The sequence below is a fragment of the Athalia rosae genome, chromosome 3, assembly GCF_917208135.1.
Source record: "Athalia rosae chromosome 3, iyAthRosa1.1, whole genome shotgun sequence".
Lineage (NCBI taxonomy): Eukaryota > Metazoa > Arthropoda > Insecta > Hymenoptera > Athaliidae > Athalia > Athalia rosae.
Genome location: NC_064028.1, coordinates 3,430,446 through 3,448,826, shown reverse-complemented (window position 1 = coordinate 3,448,826; position 18,381 = coordinate 3,430,446). Strand labels below are relative to the sequence as shown.

The window sequence follows — 18,381 nt, the reverse complement described above, 5'->3', positions numbered from 1 at the left end:
CATCTCATCTCGATTCTCAGAGGATGGATCGGCATGATAATATCCTTAATTGTTAGAGGTAATTGGCGGGAAATTTTGTAAGCAGTTCACGGTGATGGTACCGACTGACCGGCGCAAAGAGAATGAGAAGCCATCGCCGATGTAGATGACGCTACGACCGAAGTGGGCTTCTCACCCTCACCGACTTCATCGTTGCCTGTGCCGTTGCCGGTTTCATTCTTTCTACGGTCTGTAACGTAAGTGCTAAGCAGTTACACGAGTACTTGTACTTCGATCAAGAAATTCAAGTGAAATTGATTGTATCCAGTAGCCAACTATGGCCCAAAACATCCAAAATTTGTTACGAATTACGTCGAACGTTCTCACGAAGAGTATCACTCGAACATCGTACAAAAATGGTAAGAGATAATATTCCCTCTCTTTAACCTCGCAAAACCGTGATATTCTATGATTGTCCACACCATCGAACTTTTTTCATGACAATCGAACAGCACGCAGTAAAATAGTAAATAAAAATAAGAAGATTCGGTGATTCGCAAAATTATTGCATAAGTAATTGATATCAGATTACATCGGACCGACTGAAAACAGTCAATTATTTATTCTCGTTTAATTTTAAAGGTTGATTGTATTTTATGTTCCTATTACAGGAATACGGATGCTCTACTCGGAATCAGCATTAGGACTTGATGGCTATAAGAAATCACGAAAGAATGTTCAGATGCAATTTGCTGATATGAGCGATAAATTTCGTGAAAAAATGAAAGTGTATGCCAATGATACTTCAAGCAGTATGATTTTCACCGAAGATCTGAAAAACATGTTGTTCCTAGTCAACAATAGCACAGAAGACATGCAACTGCTTTTAAAGATGATGATAAAATTCCATAGCCAAAACTCGCAGATGAGATTTGGCTCATTCATATTTGGGCCTGTAGTTATGCGGACGTATCATTTTCTGGACCAGGTAGATGAAGCTCTTGCTGCATTTCGTAATCCTCAGCTGGATGGATTCTTCGATCAACAAACTAGCTACCAACTATTGATGGATATGTTGCACAATCATGGAAGATTTGCAGAATTGAGAAACGTTTACGAAGACCTCAAAACAAAACCTACAATAGATCCAAAACGACCAACAATTCTAGTCTTAGCTGGATGTTTCAAAGAGGTACAAACATTTCAGAATTCAAGATATTATTTTACATTGCCAGGTTGCTACCATGTGAATCGGATATCTGCAACTTCCACATTTAATCTGATCCAAAATTTTAGAACACTCCTGACAGCATGAAATATGCCCTAGATGTATGGCAAACTTTGAAGATCAAGGGTACTCAGCCTATGCGACGAAGCGTTACATTCTTTGCAGGACTTGCCTTAAATCAAGGACGTCCGGAAATTACTGTCGAAGTTATCAGCAGCATACGTGATTTCAACTATGTTACAATCAGAAATCTCAAAGTAGCAGCACTGGCTGAATTGGACAGGTTGGACGATATACTTCCATTATTTAGAATATCGTTGTCAAACGATAATGGCGCAACCTCAAAGCAGACCTACACGGAAGATGTGGTATGTAATCTTTATATCGGCAGCTAATAAAACATGATGAACCGTCGAGTGTTGTGCGGTCGCTTTGTGATTACATGTACATCGATTGCATTTTCAGATCGCTAGAGTCGAGGCAGCCATTAAACGGTCAGGTCTGGGTGCGGACTCAGCTATTGTTCATATGGTCAGACGACTCAAAGAAAATGATCATATTACCCATACCGTAAGTAGATCATTCACGTACTTGAGTTTTTTGTTCTTCGATCGCGTAAAGCGAAATTAGATTCTAATTGCTAAAATAAATATGAATAGGCTGTTAATCATTATCCGTTATGGTCACAGGCACTTGACAGCATTATTGGATCAGAAATTGCCCATTATGTCGTTGATCCAGAACAACGTCGATCTGGAAATTACAACAATCCAAGATTCCCCAATCAAAGATATCCCAATCAAAGATACAACAATTACGATAATAATGGATCCGACCAAGAACGTTCATTTCGTTCAGCATACAATCCAAGGCAACGGTTAGGTCTAAAAGATCTCGTTTAATAGTATAACCTAATATAGAATACAGTAACCAAATTCATGTAATTAGTGGCCATCGGAAAACAAAATCAGATTCATTGTAATCCTATAAATCACGGTTTGTTAAATGGTTGTAAAATTTCGTACATCTCTATTTTACACCTTTCATCGTAATGCTGCAACTTTGTCAGCAATCAGACTAGCTTTTCGTTCGCTATTAGAAAGCCATTGTGTCATACGTCTGGTTGTTGGAAAGTAACGTCGTACAATGGAAATGAGCACTGTAAGCCAATGAGCGCTTGGAGAAGAATCCACGGCATTGCATCTGTAGCAAGAGAAAACAATTATGACGTGAAATTATCAACAGCGCAATATTCACACTATGAACCCACCTTGGTAGAAGTCCTGCAATCATAGTAGCCCAACTTTGAGCCATGTAAGGGAACGAGTGTACTGTTTTTTGCGCTAACCTCAATCCTTCCTTTCCCTGGCCAGAAACAAGTCGACTTATAGACGACGTGCAAACTACTTCTGCTACAATATCGCTGCAATCTTTGCGTCCCAGTAATAAAGCTTTCTCGGCACAATTACCAGCAATATCTGGCGATGATTCGAACAGGAATCTTACCAGGAATACCCAAGATTGTACGTCGTCTGTAATTTTAATGGATCACTCATCGAAGCTCATTATTCCTAATCATTACTGATTCCAAAATTTTATATTTACCAGGATGTCTGTGAACGCCTTTGCTCAACACTCTGATTGCGCTCTTGGGATCGTTTCGTAAAATGTGCAGATACGCGGTGAGAAACGTAATATCACTTCTGTGTTCCTTATGATCTTTATACACCTTCAATTCATTGAGAACTAAAGTTGTCAAATTCAAATCCTGCTGTATCAACCCAAGCGCAGCTGCGGCCAGGAGACCAGATACGATAGGTGGTTGCATTTGAATGCATTGGAAGAGTAACGTTTTGGCAGCGTCAGCACCTTGGAACATGTACGCGATGGCAGCCATCGCACAAAGTACATGAGCTTTATCCGAACCACCGGTTGCTAGCCACTCCAACGCTGCTTCGTAAGCACCGTATGACTCCTCGTATCTTTCGGCTGACGGTAAGAACATATTGGGTTTTACAATGCCGTATATTTTGCACTACGTATTACTCACCTTTGAATAACGAAATGGCGAGTTGGCAATGGGAATTGAAATCAGCATTCTTTATCGTCTGGCAAAGTTCAACAGCTTTGTCGAAATTGTTTAGCTTAATCAAAATCCGGGACAAATTCACTTGCAACGCGTCTCGCTCATTGTCTTTGGTGACCAGTTTCAAAGCCTTGGAAAATACTCGTCCTGCCGGATTGTACAGTTTTTGACGCTCCAACAATAAACCATAAGCATTCAACGCACAGGGATCATCCGGCACATGCTCTACAAGAGTCAAAAAATGTTACATCAGTATTCGTGGTGGGCATGTCAAGTTCCGTTTTGAATTTCCAACAATGAAAGCCACTTACCGACGTACCAACTCATTCCATCTGTTGCCACAGTTACTGCATGCATATTTTCTATTGCATACGTGTATAACGGGTCCTTTTTAGCTTCGGGGTCTAAAAGCGTTGTTAAAACCCAATGAGCGTAACCCAATGCAGCCTGGTCGCGATATCCTAACTGCGTTGTGTGCCTGAACAAATCCATTGCCTCTTTTTGACGAACTTTTTCCGCAATGAATGCCTGACCTATCCAACAGTTAATGTATCCAGGATCAGCCCGTTGGGCCCGGGCGAAAGCTTCGTTTGCTCTGTAAGAATCATCTTGAAAACAGAGGCGAAATTTGTGTTTGAATGATTGCCGGGTAATCAGTAATCAGAAAAATTGAAATTATGTATACCTAAATGTAGGTACAAGGTTCCCAAGTTGGTCCACGCAATGGCGTTCTGCGGTTCCATATCGATCGCCATCACGTAACAATGCTGCGAAAGAGCGTAATTTTTTATTTCTTTCGTCATGCAAATAACTCCCAAGAGATTCCAATGGCGCCACGAGGATGGGGCAAGCCGTATAGCCTGCTTAGCGGCTGCCTCTGCTTTTTCAGCAATCTCGTAGGAACGTTCTGTCGCACTTAACCGTAACTGCGCCAAATAACTCGACGCTAAATCATGCCAGAGCAGCGCAGAGTCTGGAGATAAACTCAACGCACGGCAATATGATCTGTGAAGAAAGAATCATTTGATGCTCTGACAAAACCCGAATCAACATATTCGAATTGGATCGAGACTGACGAATCTACCTTACGGATAGTGCGAATACATCTGCCCTATCGATGGTCACGTATGGCTCTGGAGTCTCAGCTTTAACCAGGCCGCTTGCAACTTTTAGAAAAGCATATTTCAACGGTAGATGTGATATTTTGTAACAAGCGTCACCCAGCAATTTCCAAAGACAAGAGAAATTGCTTTCCACCGTTATTGCTGTGGTTAAATGATCTATGGCTGATTGAGCGTTTTCCCTAGACCGGCACAGTAATTGTTTTTTTCCATGTTCGTCAGACAAGGCAAGCAACGTTTCCGCGAGTCCTTTAAGCGCCGGAAGATAGTGTTGTTCTCGCAGAAGGACTGATTCAAAATCTACTTTCGCTTCTAAAAACTGGCCAAGCATCTAAAAGCAGAGTAACTGAGTGAGAGAGACATGTTGATACTAATAAACTGTTTTTTGATGAAAAAAAACTCGAATCTTGAATGTGAGTGAACCAGTGGTGCAACAATGTAAGTACCAATTTGATGTTCGCTATCTGTATCATAGAATAAACAGATCCAGGAGACAATTCCAGGGCACGCTGATACGATTTCAAAGCTGATGTGTGAGCTCCTTTCTCTAGATATGCATCAGCTAAAATCTCCCAACAGATACTGAAAGCGAATAAAAGCTATGAATTAGTTGTCAATTTTGCAATTTTTTTCAACCACCTTACTTGTCATTTGGATCGCTTCTGATAGCATTACGTAGCGAACGTACAGCCTGCTCAGGTTCGTCCTGGTCCAAATAATGCAGACCTAATTGGAGCCAAGCCCACTTGGGTCCACTGCCATACATCGTGACTCCCTGCAGCAGTTGCATGTTTGCTTCCTATGGGTGATACACGAAATATACAAATTTACACAAAAGTGGGAATTTTCCTCATACATCATTACTGGTCTCAATGAGCCAAAGTAACTTTCAACTTTTCTTAAAACGTACGCTGTTCTTCAGGAGCCTGTAAGCTGTACTGAGACCGATGCCTGCTTCTTTGGAATCTGGATTAATCTGCAAAGCTTTTGAATAGCACCGCTGAGACTTTTCTGGATCATTCCCATGACGTTGATAATAGTGACCTAAATAAACTAGGCATTCCCAGTTGTAGCGATCGGCATGAATACTTTTTAAAAATGCCATCAAACTGTGGCTATAATCTCTGATTTCCCAATGTATTTTCCCCAAAATTAGCCATGCCTCAGAGCTCTCCAATGCTGAGCCAAGAAAATCTGCGGCTTCCTCTAACTTCTGTGAATTTTTCAGACCAATTGCTCTGAGAACGGTAGCCTCAACCTTTGTTTCTGGCTCGCTGTCTAGTTTGTCCAATAAACTTTCTGCCTTTGGATCTTGCAGATAAATATATGCTCTTGCCAAGAGTAATTCTATCTTCGTTGAAGAATCTTCACTTGTCATCTGCTGGCAGAGTAAAGAAGTAGAATTTTACATCGAAATGACAATGGGTAATTTTATCAAACTCTGAACTCACTTCTTCACACTTTTTGATAGCAGCCTTTACTTGATTCGAGTTAGAACTCTTGACCATGGCTTCAATTAATATAAGTTTTACCCTATGCTGTAATTTATCTGATGTTTGAAGTGTCATCAATTGTTCAGCCCGAAGTGCATTTCTCTCAGTTTCCTCAAAGCAGTACAACTTCAGATTAACTTCAGCCAAAGCTAACCAAGGGTACAACCAGTTTGGTTTCACAAGAGCAACTTTATTTAAAATGTCTCTAGATTCAATTAATTGATCTTTTTGGCACAAATCCACCCCTTTAGCCATTGCTGCCATACTAGACTCTGTATTTAGAGCTAAAAGTGCTTCGTAGAATGGTGTTATTTCTATACCATTGCAAGACCCATTTGATAAACTGTTTTCTGAATATAATCGGCAGATCCACTCTGTGAGAAGAAGTATAATCAAATCAACATAACGGTAAAAAAAACTTGTCAGCGTACACTCCAGCTTTGTATAACTGTTAAAACTCTCACCTAACGAAGAAGTATCGTCAGAAAATTGTTCGTGCATTCTGGCAGCTTCCGTAAGTAAAACATCTGCTTTGCCAGCCTTATAGAGAATCTTCAGGTATTTTTTATAATATTCTTGTCTATTGGGAATATTTAGATCTTTGCACACCGCGGCAAGAGTCGCTTCTAGCAGACCGGAATATTCTTTCAGATCCTGAGGATATTCGGTTAAGATTCTTGCCAAGCTTAAATTGATTACTTTTTTCCTATCTTCGCTCGATATTTCTCGTAGGTGCTGAAATGTTGATACAACATCTGCCACTGCTGTATCATTTTTTAATTGCAGTGTATAATCAACAATTTTAATTGATGTACTTGAGAATTTTTCCAGTTCCCTATGAGGAAATCAAATGTGTATGATAAATTTGTCTCAGGAATCCATGAGGCTTGAGTATTATTTCTGAGGGTTCTGGATTGTCAATTACCCATGAAGCTCCAAGAGTTTACTGCTTGCAGTAATTAATTCTAGCAACGCAGCAGGATTACTTGGGTCACGTTCATAGAACGTGACTAATCCTCGCCACGCCACAATATTATTTGGCTGAAGCTCGGTAGCTTTCTTAAGAGCTAGCGGAGCTTGAGATCTCAACTCTTCCACTTCCTGCATAGCTGCGCCAAGTAAGACCAGAGCTACATAATTACTCTTATCCTCCTTCAAAACATTTTTGCATATCCTTATTGCTACTTTGTATTCCTTTTGATTTATCAAGTCCCGAGCTTCTTTTAAACTTGCTTTTGATGCCTTCGACATATTTATACCAGGAAGATAGAATTCACCTCAATGGCGATTACGTTTTTATGCTAGGTATTACAGATTCTTTCTTTCATATGTTCTTCTTTCAATAGCAGAATGGAGACTTGACACAATTGTACACAACAGTAGAGGTTACACCTTATAATTCTGATGCCAATGTCACCTATTGTATATTACATCACGTTTTCACGAGGTATTATTTCAACAGAAGCACGATCGAGATTAATTGTAGCGCCAAAAATGAACGCTATTTAGTTTTGGCGCTAGATTTAAATATTAAAATTTCAAAAAAGGAATTATGAACAGAGATATGAAATTCAAAGAGGTAGTAGATGTATGAAAATTCATTGCCCAATTATGATTCATCACATACGCTTTTCAAAAGAAAAATTAATGGATGAAGAAGACATTTTAACCGCAAATAACATTTAGTATAATTTATTTGCTACAAAACTCAACTTTTTGAGGCTGCGACGCTGCACTTTGACGCTGCAATTAATCTCGATGAGAGATTATAAGTGAATTCTCTCAATCTTCCCTGATCTGGGAGGTTACCTGCAAACGTCAGTTGCGCGTGGAGTCACACACGTCAAGGTGCAGGAGAAAAATCATCAAAGTGCCAAGAACTGCAACCCAGCTCCACCATCCCGGATTTATTTCCAATTTTTTTCTGATTATTTCTCATTTTTCCCGATTTATTTTCGATTTTTTAATGAATTGTTCAATTACTCCATCTTCCCCGCCGAAAAAGTGACAGGCAGCGCCGAGTAGCTTAACATCGGCCCGCGGAACTTGCGTGAACTAAAATTCCAAGTTTCTTGCCCCTTGACTCACCGAGACCCGCATCACACGCGACTCCTCCGCTGTAATGCGGGTCTCGGTGAGTCAAGGGGCAAGAAACTTGGAATTTTAGTTCACGCAAGTTCCGCGGGCCGATGTTAAGCTACTCGGCGCTGCCTGTCACTTTTTCGGCGGGGAAGATAGAGTAATTGAACAATTCATTAAAAAATCGAAAATAAATCGGGAAAAATGAGAAATAATCAGAAAAAAATTGGAAATAAATCCGGGATGGTGGAGCTGGGTTGCAGTTCTTGGCACTTTGATGATTTTTCTCCTGCACCTTGACGTGTGTGACTCCACGCGCAACTGACGTTTGCAGGTAACCTCGTTATGCCAAAGAGGTGCTCCCCCTCACAAGCCAGTGAATCGTCAAAATAATCCACTTATAACAGAATCATCGGTAAAATATTCCTCTTCAATCATCATGTCGGCACAACTGAAAGATAAATATGAAAAAAGAATGAATGCAAAGTAAGTAGGCCTTTGCATTTCAACCAAGTTTTTTCCTCGGTATATGGATAACGGATGTCTGATGGCCGGAATTCAGTTAGCAATAGCATACATTATTTTATAAAGTAATGTTTACAGCACGCGTGCTCTGCTGGATTCGGAATCACTCAATATTTGATTGTTCATTCCCACAGAATAGAATGTTTCTTAACGTAACCTTTCAGTGTCTAGCGTGCCTTTCCCTTTGGGGATCATCAGGAATGTTGCAAGTAGGTCACAGATACGTGGATTACCTATCATCTACATTTCTCAATACAGGACGAGACAATCGCTTGTGCAATACATGAAGACTTATTAGAATGCCAATCAACACGCAACCATTAGAGTGAATAAAAATATTAGTGGTATAAAGGAATTTATTTATCTTATAATTAGGCATATTTATCCATAGAAATTTTTTTTCGGCTCTTCTTTGCTGAATGACCAATTGCAGCGTGAGGATTTGGAAGTCAACAACTTAAATTACGCTACAATGGCCGGAATAATCAAATGTGATTAACGTATTACGTATTGCGTTTTGCTGAACATTTGATCGATTACAATTGAGCTTGGACCTTCATTAAGGTAGTCAACAGTTCAAGTTTAATCTTCTGCATCCTCCTTACTGACTGCAAATGGAACATCTACAGGTTCGGCTCCACAATCAGCAATTACCACATCCACGGATGGCTTGTCACGACTATCAGTGGTCAGTTTTTCAATTTTTCTCACCACATCCTAGATGAAAATGAAGTGAAATGGTATTAGAGTACCCGATATCGACTGAAATTTTTTTTACCTCATCCTCCGAACTCTACATTTGCTTGTACCCAAAAGATCAAATTCAATATTTCACTATCCAACTAACCATGCCCTTAATGACTTTTCCAAAGACAACATGTCTGCCATCGAGCCATGGAGTCTTCTTGACGGTGATGAAAAATTGTGAACCATTTGTGTCTTTGCCGGCGTTAGCCATAGATAACCATCCAGCACCATAATGGTTGAGCTTGAAATTCTCATCAGCAAAACGATCACCATAAATGCTGCGACCTGTCGACAAATGATAATATGTTAGATTTATTTGAAAAGTCCAGCCTGTGAAGTAGATTAGTAAGGAGAGTAATTCAATGCTTACCACCAGTTCCATCTCCTCGAGTAAAGTCCCCACCTTGGATCATAAAGTCGGGAATGACTCTGTGGAATTTGCTTCCCTTGTACCCTTGCCCTTCTGGTTTCTTTGCAAGTTCTGCAAAGTTCGTAGCTGTTTTTGGAACGGTTTTTCCAAACAAACCGATCTCGACTCTTCCAGCTGGTACTTTGTCAATTGTAATATCGAACCATACCTGATGGACATTTGAAAAAATTACTAGCCTTCAAGTACAAAACTGAAGTACCGATGGATTTGTTTTGTCAAGTAGCGATGACATTGGCAATAATATTTTGGACTTTAATGATTTGTTTTTGTAGGGTTTCAAAAGTTTAAATCATTTCAACTTGCTTGAAGTCTATTTATGATGTGTTAGCTATTAAGATTTGAATAAGTAGCAAAATTCAGATTTTTGGCAACACGTACTTTTAACAACCTCACAAAATTTGGGCATGGCGTTCTCTGCTTCAAACCAAAATTTATTTCGTTATATGGGACAAAACAACTAGAACTTCAATAAATTCGTAAATGAATTCAAACCGAGGCAACCTATGATGATCGAAAACCAAATTCGATTCTCACAAAGGTTAATTCGGAAATTCGAACTGGTGGTTGTGATCATTCTTCTTTCTTTACCGGCTATGGGTCTCATTGTTTCTGTTGACGCCGGAAAAGTGGGTATGACTTATAATTGGTATTTCCTCAACTGAAGCTATTTTCTTACCTTTTCTGTGACTTTCGGCCCACTCACAGTGTCCGCGGAACTCCCAGAGCAAGCGACCAGGCCTATAAGGCCGAAAATTAAGAGAAATTTCATTATTTATTTCCAAATAACGGATTGCCTGGCAGTAAATACCGGGACGGATCGGTGGACTCCAGGAACACCAAACGAAACCCAAGGGGACCGTGAACGAAACTGACAATGGACCTCAGTGTACGTTCAACAAAAGGAAATATGTGGTCCACGCTGATTGGTTGCGCATTTGCCACGTAGAGAGTAAGAAGGAGCCTGTTAGGCACCGATCTTTTCGTTTTTTATTTTACAAAAAAATAATAGCTAATAGTGAAATTGCGTCGGCTGTTGCATGTCTATTTGAAACTTTCGAATGAAAATTACCATCCCCTGCACACTTAAGCACCGATTGTGAATGGCATTTGAACAAGCAGTTAGCTCTGTAGGGATTCTATTGTAGCGTAAACTCTAGAGCAATAAGCCATGAAAGTTTGAGAAACGCTTAATTCAATGAACATTGCAGTTGAAATATTCAGCCAACGTTACCAGCAATAAAACTAGATAAGTAATAAAGGAAGTAAGGTGGTAAAATGTAATACATTATTTGCTACAAAGAGAACGAGCTATTTATATTCAAACTTCATCACTCGACACCGACGCCGCGATGAACATTCTCGTCAATTATTAATACGTTTCTTTGTTTTCAATGCAGTCAGCAGTCATTGACCGCAAAAAATCCTATTTTAAATCTCGCGGGTGTTGCCGAAGGAATTCTTCAAGCGGCTTTATTATTTTAGTTTTTTTCAAACTGTAATTGATCAAACGGTATTATCCTGGTCGTAGATCAGTGACCAGGATGGGCGTGACACTGATTCAAATGGTGTGAGATAAGACTTCAGGTTTGGAGTTATCGGAAGAATAAAATAATACCAAACAATGAGTATGATTACATGCATTTTGATTTCAATCAACACCCATTTCGTACCATTATCCGGTTTATTTTCAGATAAGCCGACGATCTGCGATACTTTACTCTTGCTACCGCTGGTACAACTACCTTGTGTAAAAAATGAGATAAGGTTCGCAATGAAATTAATCGAAAAACCTGCAAACATTACCTGCAACACGAGCCCAACATTTTGCCGAACATTTTTATTCCTTTGCTGATCACAATGTTATGTAATCATCACTGAAAATTTTCTGCTATAATCGATGTCGATCGATTCTCAAGCTGACCCAGGCGAGCGCTCTGTGCGTCAAAGTTCCGGGTAGGTTAGGATTAAAACCGCGGGAAAATGGCGCAAAAGTCTATAACGTGAGTAAATGATTAAATTGAACGATCGAAAAAATATTTAATGTGAACGAACATGTGCCATTAAACGTCCAGTCAATACCCTGATTAATTTAATTATTTTAATTCAGGTCATTTTTCACCAAACTTGTTCCAAAGACTGATAAGAATGAGGAACAACCCCAGCCAAGGTATGCTTTAATATGATAAAAACACGTAAAAATATTTTTCGAAAACCAAAAAAAACAATCGCTAGAAAAAAGAAAAAATATGATTAGGCTCAGAATAATTAACACTATTTCTAAATCTGGAACTTTGTTTTACGAGCCAAGAATATTATCATTAGCACGATTGATAAACAATAACAGTGTATCGTGTTCCTTCAATTGGTTGCATATTGGTAATAGTACATCGAGAAAGAAGGATGAAGAAGCGACTCCGTCCAATGGAAAGAGAAAACGAAATCAAAGTGCCTGCAGCAATGGATCTATCACGTAAGTCCCACGCATTATCAAATTTCTTTTCGGTTAATGTCTATCCTACTTTTAATTAACCCTAAAACCCTCGTGTTTTTCAGATCTCCACCTGTAAAGAAGACTGGCACAAATAATGGCGTTGCATCTTCATCTCCCTCGCAAATCTCATCTAAATGTGCTACAAAAATTGCAAAACAACTAGATCAAAATAAAAAAAAAATCTCACCTACTCCAAAAAAGATAGGTAGAAAAGATCGTGCGGTTGATCCACTTGACGCAGCAAATTCTGAAAAAGAAAAGGAAAACACACCCACAGTAAAAGAAGAAGGCATTCAGAAGGCTTCCCCAAAAAGTAGAACCACTGAACAAAATGATGATATTTCTAAAAGCAAAAAAGCCTCTAAAAAAAGATCCAGAATAATCGTCGACGATTCTAGCGATGACGACATTCATTTAAAAGTAAAGTTTCACCGTTTGCTGAAATTAATTAAGATCTGAGACTCACCTAGATAGTTGTACAATTACCCGATTCCTGATTGTTCAATCAATTTCAGCTCCCAGATAGTCCAGTAAAGCAGGATAAAAAAGCATCTGTGGCTAGTCCTGTTAAAAAAGAGAGGTATACCGAAGATGAGAAAGCTGTTTCAGCCGACCAAGATTCTGCGGAAGAATTAGATAAGAGTTCTAAAACAGAAAACCTAAATAGTCCGCCAATGACTAAAAAGTCTCCTAAAAATATTCATAGCTTTTTTAGTAAGCATGGTTCACTGTGAGGCTTTGTAATTATTTTTATGCAATCTTCCGATCATCTAATGAAATCTTTGCCTTGCAGCCTCCAAGCAAAAGACAGATCCAAAAGGAGAAGTTAACAAATCTAGCAGTGGCAAGGGTAAAACATCGGCTCACCCTTACGATCCAAGCCTTCCGAAGTACCATCCAATAGACGATGCTTGTTGGAAGCGGAACGAAAAGTATGAAACAGTTTTCATTGTAGTTTCGGAGGTATTTGTACAGTGATTCCTAAAGTGAAAAACTAATTTTATATTTTTAGAGTGCCGTACATTGCATTAGCTCGTACCCTAGAAGTGATTGAAAACACCAGTGCCAGGTTAAAGATGATTGAGATTCTTTCAAATTACCTTCGATCTGTCATTGTTCTAAGCCCCGAAGACTTACTTGCAAGTGTTTATCTCTGCCTCAACCAATTAAGCCCAGCGTATGAAGGTAAAGGTTTTAGGAAAATCCTGCATTGGGTGAAAATTTTCTCTGGTATCATTAAATCATCGTTGTACAATATAATGCACAACGCACATTGTACATCATTAACTTCGAATCGATAGGTATTGAGTTGGGAATAGCTGAAACCACGTTAATGAGGGCGATTGCACAGTGCACCGGAAGGACAATTGCACAGATAAAATCAGATGCACAGAAAGTTGGAGATTTAGGAATCGTTGCTGAAGAAAGTCGTTCGAATCAACGAATGATGTTCCAACCAGGACCTTTGACTGTTGCAAACGTATTCATTAAACTGAAAGAAATTGCGCAGATGACTGGACAGGCTGTGAGTGAAGTATTTTCAACTTCATGATAAATATTAAGAAATTTTTTTTTCATTTTATTACTCGATTATTTTTTTTTTTCATAGTCCATGGGCAAGAAGGTGGATAAAATTCAATCTCTTTTCGTTGCTTGTCGATTTTCTGAAGCACGTTACTTCATACGTTCTTTGGCTGGAAAGCTTAGGATAGGTCTGGCCGAGCAATCAGTTTTACAGGTAAGTTCAAAAAAAGCAGCTTCATCCGGTATAAGAGAATGTGTTATTATTGTTCCGTTTTATGATTTTTAGGCGATTGCTTTGGCTTGCACTATGACTCCGCCTGATCAAGATTACCCTCCAAAAATTTTAAATTATAGTGAGAAAATATCCGCTGATAAGTTCAAACGAGACTATGATGAGAAGGCCTTGATTCTCAAAACTACGTATTGGTAAATATATTAGATATGTATAACTGAATTAATGCACTTCCCCCAATCCTTAAATTTTTCATCTTATCATGTTTATTACAGCGAGTGTCCAAATTATGATTTGATCATTCCCGTTCTATTGAAAGATGGGCTAGAAGCTTTGCCTGTTAAATGTAAGCTTTCTCCTGGTATTCCACTAAAACCCATGCTGGCGCACCCGACAAAAGGTGTTCAGGAAGTCCTGACACGATTTGACGGATTGAAATTTACTTGCGAGTGGAAGTATGACGGAGAAAGGGCACAGGTCTGTATTGAACAGTATATAATTTATTATCTGTAAAATTGTTACTGAACTGAAACTTCCGTTGATAATACATGATCATTTTAATCCTCGATTTCCAGATACATATAGCTGAAAATAACGACGTATCGATATACAGTAGGAATCAAGAAAACAACACGAGCAAATATCCAGATGTCATCGGAAGGCTGGTCAATACACGTTCCGATAATGTTAAAAGCTGTGTCTTGGACTGTGAAGCTGTTGCTTGGGATCGAAATGAAAGGCGAATTCTTCCGTTCCAAGTACTGAGTACCAGAAAACGAAAGGTAAGTTACATCAGCTGATGGATATTCGAGATCAGTGGGACGTGAACTTTTGTTTTTGATTGCAGGATGCAAACGAAGCTGACATCAAAGTTCAAGTATGTATATTCATGTTTGACCTACTCTATTTGAACGGAGAGGCATTGGTGAAAGAACCATTCATAAAACGGAGGCAACTGTTGAAAGAAAATTTTAAAGAAGTTGAAGGAGAATGGCAATTCGCTACAAGTTTAGATACATCCACAATGGAAGAGGTCCAAGTCTTTCTGGAGGAGTCCGTTAAAGGTAAGAAATGTCATTTCCTTTGGTACTTAACTAGAGTCCACTGTATTACGATACCTCTTCTCATATGGTATACAATAGGAAACTGTGAGGGTTTAATGGTAAAAACTTTGGAGCAAGATGCAACGTATGAGATTGCAAAACGATCTCGAAACTGGTTGAAATTGAAAAAGGATTATCTGGAAGGAGCTGGTGATACCCTGGATGTAGTGGTCATCGGTGGCTATATTGGAAGAGGCAAAAGAACTGGAACTTATGGGGGATTTTTACTGGCTTGTTATGACCAAGATAATGAAGAGTATCAGAGTATTTGCAAGGTATATTGCAATTTAAGTAATGCTGAAAAGCTATCATCTTAGATCTGGTGTCTCAGTTCATATAGGCGATAACAGTTATGTGCATAGATAATGATTATGACTTGTCGTAGATTGGCACTGGCTTCAGTGATGAAGCTCTGCAACAGCACACAGAATATTTAAAGCAACACATTATCCCTGAACCTAAAGCATATTACCGACACGATGGAAGTCAAGAACCTGATCACTGGTTTGACGCTACCCAAGTTTGGGAAATTAAATGTGCCGATCTCTCCCTGTCGCCTGTGTACAGAGCAGCCTCCGGCATTGTGAGTCATGATAAGTTATAAAGTTCACGGTATTAAGTTCATTTCACTCCAAACTACGAGAAAATTTAAATCTGTTTCGGCTATATTCTACAGGTTGATCCGGAAAAAGGTATATCTTTACGCTTTCCACGATTTATTAGAATACGTGAAGACAAAAATTGCGAAGATGCAACTTCTGCTCAACAAGTTGCAGAAATGTACAACAATCAAGAACACATAAAAAATCAAACTAGTAAAAATAAGGTTACGGAAGAAGACTTTTATTAGGTACTCATATTTTTGTTGCGTCATAGTCCCACCGATGGAGTTAAGGTTGGATTATTATGTCATTTAAACAAGATGTTATACCTTTGGTCATTGTACGTACACAATATTCATGAGTAGCATCTATTTTATTTTATTTCTTTAGTGCATCATCGTCATCATCATCATCATCATCATCATGTAGAAATGGTGAACAATGTACTCGGTATTAGTAATGACAGTTAAATATTATTTACAACATACTTACTATGGATTCAAATCAACAGAGATTTTCATGATTTCCATGGTAATCAAACTCCTTCACATTTGTACTGAATGGAAATTATTGGATATAGACCTGATACGTATTACATAAATCATTGGGCGAATATTTGTGAAAGTTTGTTTTTTTCCGATTTCTCTTTTTCTCTAATCGCTACCTGAAAATTATTTAATTCCTTATCTACGACCGTACGTAAACTTGGATCTAATTCAGCTACGCGTTCCAGATCTTCTTTGGCTTCTTTTTCATTCCATGCGCCTATATGCGCTTTACCTCGCCGATAAAGTGCTTTCACGTTATCTAGTGGAAAAAATGCAATTTTTATAGCACCTTTCCATTGCCTTTGTTGTCGTTTTTATTAAGATCACTAACCTGGTTCACTTTTAAGCACCGTAGTACAATGTTCAATCACAGCATAATATTCGTTATTCAATAATTTACACTGTGCGAAATTTAGGAGAAGCGGAACTTTCATTTTCTGTAGATCTAACCATTCCTCATCATTTGGTTTTTCCCTTAAAATAATTAAAGTAAATTTTGGAAGATTCACTTTTTTAGTAGCGTTATAAGAGATTCTCACTTTAGCATTAACTGTTCCAACATTCCAATGGCTGTTGCATACGTATCTGATGCAGCCTTATATTTTTTCTCTTTGAATAGAATGTTACCCTTCTCTCGCAGGCTTGGTATGTTCTTCAGTTTCTCATCCTCTGTCATTTGCCAAGTTTCTTTTTCATAATCAGCGGGAGATACGACCTCCAATAATTCTGTTGAACAGAACTTGATGAAGGTTTGCTTAATTTATTGCACGAATAAACCTGGCTAAGATTATATTTTCATACCAATGGTAAATTCCAAATCCTGTGGATTTTTTATTAGATAATTCAAGTCATCATATCCGATGCCTTCATTCTGCAGCGTTACCCCACAGCAATGATGATTACGCTTTTCTGAACGTGGCTTTCCAACTTCACGTAACGTTTTTGCCACAAATGGGTATGGGGTGACCAGCTGCACATGACAACAAAAGAATTTTTCTCAAATGAAACTGAATATAACTTCCACTTTTTAGGACAATACACTTACGCTTTTGTCAATTCGAAAGCGTGCAACTTCGTTCAAAGCCATTTTTTGTAAAATCACTTCCCAGACTTCCAGTTTAAATTTTTTGCCTAACACCAACTCCATTGGTTCTCCCGTGGTTCTGCTATCATCAATTATAGTTCTTGCGTCGTCGCATCTAGTCGTTCTATAGTGAAAACGAACCTGAAATCCATTTAAAGTCAACTGATCAGTCTCATCTAATCTCCACAATATTACTTGAAACACAATTAATCGTTACTAACTTTTGTTCCAGGTGTGAAGTTCACGAATTTGGTGCCAGTGTGCAATATAGTTTTCTGTATAAATTCTTTATTTTCCATTGTTGGGTGTTGTTGACTATTTTGAAACCAACAAGTGTCAATGATACATGTAGAGGGTCTATTGTTTGATTCCAATTTATTTTCAAGCAAGAAGTTTGATTTGGTTACTAAAGGTTAGAAATGTTTTTCTCGTCGATCATAAAAATTTGAGTTGATTCCAGGTCTCTTCGTAAAACCAGGGTGCCGTTACAGGTAAATATACCAGTAAATACCGTAAATACCTATCTTGTGACAGCTATGCGCTTATCGTCTGCTTCTGTCAGCTGTTGACCACAGAGATGCATCAAACTCAGTACTTTTCTTTATGGTTCACTGTTATTTTGGTCCAAGAATGCATTGAATTGTTACTGAAATAGGACGAAAGATAAACTTATGTTCGTAAAAACCAATTTGTTGAGATTCTGACTAAAATCCTTGTCACTTTTGGTGAAAATTTGTTAAGTTGTTTTGGAGTACGTAGCAGACCGGAATTTTTTCGATAAACGATTGACAATAACCAATAAGCATTCGTGACGATACTTCACTGTGAGATCTTTGAAATCTGTTAGAACAGTATTAATGAATGACATGAGACATGTAACCTTGAACCGGATAAAGTTGTGTGGAATTACCAAGGAAAAATAGCTCTTGTGAGCGGGCAGGAAATTTACCGAGACAAATATTGTGGCATGCGTTTTCAGTGACATAACCAGCATTGATAAAATTTCAGTGCCATAATTCTACTGTCAAGTTTTCAGTCACCCAAGTAACATTAACATATTGAATTCTGATTAATTATAACTTACTGCATGACAAGCATTATTTTGTAAC

At 38.6% G+C, this 18,381-nt stretch overlaps 5 protein-coding genes across 8 annotated transcripts; 2 read left to right on the top strand and 3 right to left on the bottom strand.

Moving 5' to 3' along the window:
• Positions 1–205: 205 nt before the first annotated feature.
• On the top strand, positions 206–2,224 carry LOC105686676 (pentatricopeptide repeat-containing protein 2, mitochondrial-like). The gene is made up of 5 exons (XM_012401721.3): positions 206–398; positions 651–1,171; positions 1,276–1,575; positions 1,673–1,777; positions 1,897–2,224. Exons 1-5 carry the CDS (start codon positions 317–319, stop codon positions 2,107–2,109), a joined length of 1,221 nt encoding a protein of 406 aa, XP_012257144.2. The 5' UTR covers positions 206–316; the 3' UTR covers positions 2,110–2,224.
• LOC105686675 (tetratricopeptide repeat protein 37) lies at positions 2,086–7,727 on the bottom strand. Of its 2 annotated transcripts, none has more exons than XM_012401719.3 (13): positions 6,833–7,727; positions 6,372–6,742; positions 5,866–6,281; positions 5,325–5,795; positions 5,059–5,213; positions 4,861–4,996; positions 4,378–4,745; positions 3,979–4,298; positions 3,605–3,901; positions 3,258–3,518; positions 2,813–3,196; positions 2,478–2,739; positions 2,086–2,410 (listed from the first exon to the last, which is right to left on the bottom strand). In XM_012401719.3, the coding sequence occupies exons 1-13, from the start codon at positions 7,156–7,158 to the stop codon at positions 2,251–2,253; spliced, it is 3,927 nt and encodes a 1,308-aa protein (XP_012257142.2). In that variant the 5' UTR covers positions 7,159–7,727; the 3' UTR covers positions 2,086–2,250. The 2 variants fall into 2 exon arrangements, with proteins under 2 accessions (XP_012257142.2, XP_012257143.2); XM_012401720.3 differs by having other exon boundaries at positions 5,325–5,792; positions 6,833–7,726.
• A 1,122-nt stretch (positions 7,728–8,849) lies between these two features.
• LOC105686222 (peptidyl-prolyl cis-trans isomerase 5) lies at positions 8,850–10,612 on the bottom strand. The gene is made up of 4 exons (XM_012400860.3): positions 10,365–10,612; positions 9,629–9,836; positions 9,359–9,543; positions 8,850–9,228 (listed from the first exon to the last, which is right to left on the bottom strand). Exons 1-4 carry the CDS (start codon positions 10,455–10,457, stop codon positions 9,094–9,096), a joined length of 621 nt encoding a protein of 206 aa, XP_012256283.1. The 5' UTR covers positions 10,458–10,612; the 3' UTR covers positions 8,850–9,093.
• Positions 10,613–11,172: 560 nt separating this feature from the next.
• LOC105686437 (DNA ligase 1) lies at positions 11,173–16,255 on the top strand. 3 transcript variants are annotated; one of them, XM_048652903.1, is made up of 17 exons: positions 11,173–11,313; positions 11,380–11,688; positions 11,796–11,855; positions 12,033–12,158; positions 12,242–12,599; positions 12,695–12,893; positions 12,973–13,111; positions 13,192–13,364; positions 13,481–13,704; positions 13,789–13,917; positions 13,990–14,129; positions 14,211–14,412; positions 14,511–14,717; positions 14,783–14,999; positions 15,078–15,313; positions 15,424–15,621; positions 15,715–16,255. In XM_048652903.1, exons 2-17 carry the CDS (start codon positions 11,669–11,671, stop codon positions 15,886–15,888), a joined length of 2,802 nt encoding a protein of 933 aa, XP_048508860.1. In that variant the 5' UTR covers positions 11,173–11,313; positions 11,380–11,668; the 3' UTR covers positions 15,889–16,255. The 3 variants fall into 3 exon arrangements, with proteins under 3 accessions (XP_048508860.1, XP_012256692.2, XP_048508859.1); XM_012401269.3 differs by lacking the exon at positions 11,173–11,313 and having other exon boundaries at positions 11,427–11,688; positions 12,072–12,158; XM_048652902.1 differs by lacking the exons at positions 11,173–11,313; positions 11,380–11,688; positions 11,796–11,855 and having other exon boundaries at positions 11,864–12,158.
• LOC105686438 (AH receptor-interacting protein) lies at positions 15,995–17,628 on the bottom strand. Its single transcript, XM_012401270.3, has 6 exons — positions 17,494–17,628; positions 17,234–17,413; positions 16,990–17,158; positions 16,728–16,914; positions 16,520–16,662; positions 15,995–16,447 (listed from the first exon to the last, which is right to left on the bottom strand). The coding sequence occupies exons 1-6, from the start codon at positions 17,569–17,571 to the stop codon at positions 16,242–16,244; spliced, it is 963 nt and encodes a 320-aa protein (XP_012256693.1). The 5' UTR covers positions 17,572–17,628; the 3' UTR covers positions 15,995–16,241.
• Positions 17,629–18,381: the final 753 nt, after the last annotated feature.

What these genes read in the sequence shown, in the direction of transcription:
- LOC105686675 (XM_012401719.3), bottom strand. Translation starts at nt 7,158, where the DNA reads ATGTCGAAGGCATCAAAAGCAAGTTTAAAAGAAGCTCGGGACTTGATA. An exon ending in AAACTCTTGGAGCTTCATGG is followed by an intron (nt 6,743 to 6,832) that starts GTAATTGACAAT and finishes ATTTCCTCATAG; the next exon opens with GGAACTGGAAAAATTCTCAA. An exon ending in CTATCAAAAAGTGTGAAGAA is followed by an intron (nt 5,796 to 5,865) that starts GTGAGTTCAGAG and finishes TTACTCTGCCAG; the next exon opens with CAGATGACAAGTGAAGATTC.
- LOC105686437 (XM_048652902.1), top strand. Translation starts at nt 11,935, where the DNA reads ATGATTAGGCTCAGAATAATTAACACTATTTCTAAATCTGGAACTTTG. An exon ending in TGTTGGAAGCGGAACGAAAA is followed by an intron (nt 13,112 to 13,191) that starts GTATGAAACAGT and finishes TTATATTTTTAG; the next exon opens with AGTGCCGTACATTGCATTAG. An exon ending in ATTCTCAAAACTACGTATTG is followed by an intron (nt 14,130 to 14,210) that starts GTAAATATATTA and finishes TGTTTATTACAG; the next exon opens with CGAGTGTCCAAATTATGATT.
- LOC105686222 (XM_012400860.3), bottom strand. Translation starts at nt 10,457, where the DNA reads ATGAAATTTCTCTTAATTTTCGGCCTTATAGGCCTGGTCGCTTGCTCT. An exon ending in TCGAGGAGATGGAACTGGTG is followed by an intron (nt 9,544 to 9,628) that starts GTAAGCATTGAA and finishes ATTTGTCGACAG; the next exon opens with GTCGCAGCATTTATGGTGAT. An exon ending in GAAAAGTCATTAAGGGCATG is followed by an intron (nt 9,229 to 9,358) that starts GTTAGTTGGATA and finishes ATTTTCATCTAG; the next exon opens with GATGTGGTGAGAAAAATTGA.
- LOC105686438 (XM_012401270.3), bottom strand. Translation starts at nt 17,571, where the DNA reads ATGGAAAATAAAGAATTTATACAGAAAACTATATTGCACACTGGCACC. An exon ending in TTGGAACAGTTAATGCTAAA is followed by an intron (nt 16,663 to 16,727) that starts GTGAGAATCTCT and finishes AATTATTTTAAG; the next exon opens with GGAAAAACCAAATGATGAGG. An exon ending in GGTGCTTAAAAGTGAACCAG is followed by an intron (nt 16,448 to 16,519) that starts GTTAGTGATCTT and finishes TTTTTCCACTAG; the next exon opens with ATAACGTGAAAGCACTTTAT.
- LOC105686676 (XM_012401721.3), top strand. Translation starts at nt 317, where the DNA reads ATGGCCCAAAACATCCAAAATTTGTTACGAATTACGTCGAACGTTCTC. An exon ending in TCGAACATCGTACAAAAATG is followed by an intron (nt 399 to 650) that starts GTAAGAGATAAT and finishes TTCCTATTACAG; the next exon opens with GAATACGGATGCTCTACTCG. An exon ending in AGACCTACACGGAAGATGTG is followed by an intron (nt 1,576 to 1,672) that starts GTATGTAATCTT and finishes TTGCATTTTCAG; the next exon opens with ATCGCTAGAGTCGAGGCAGC.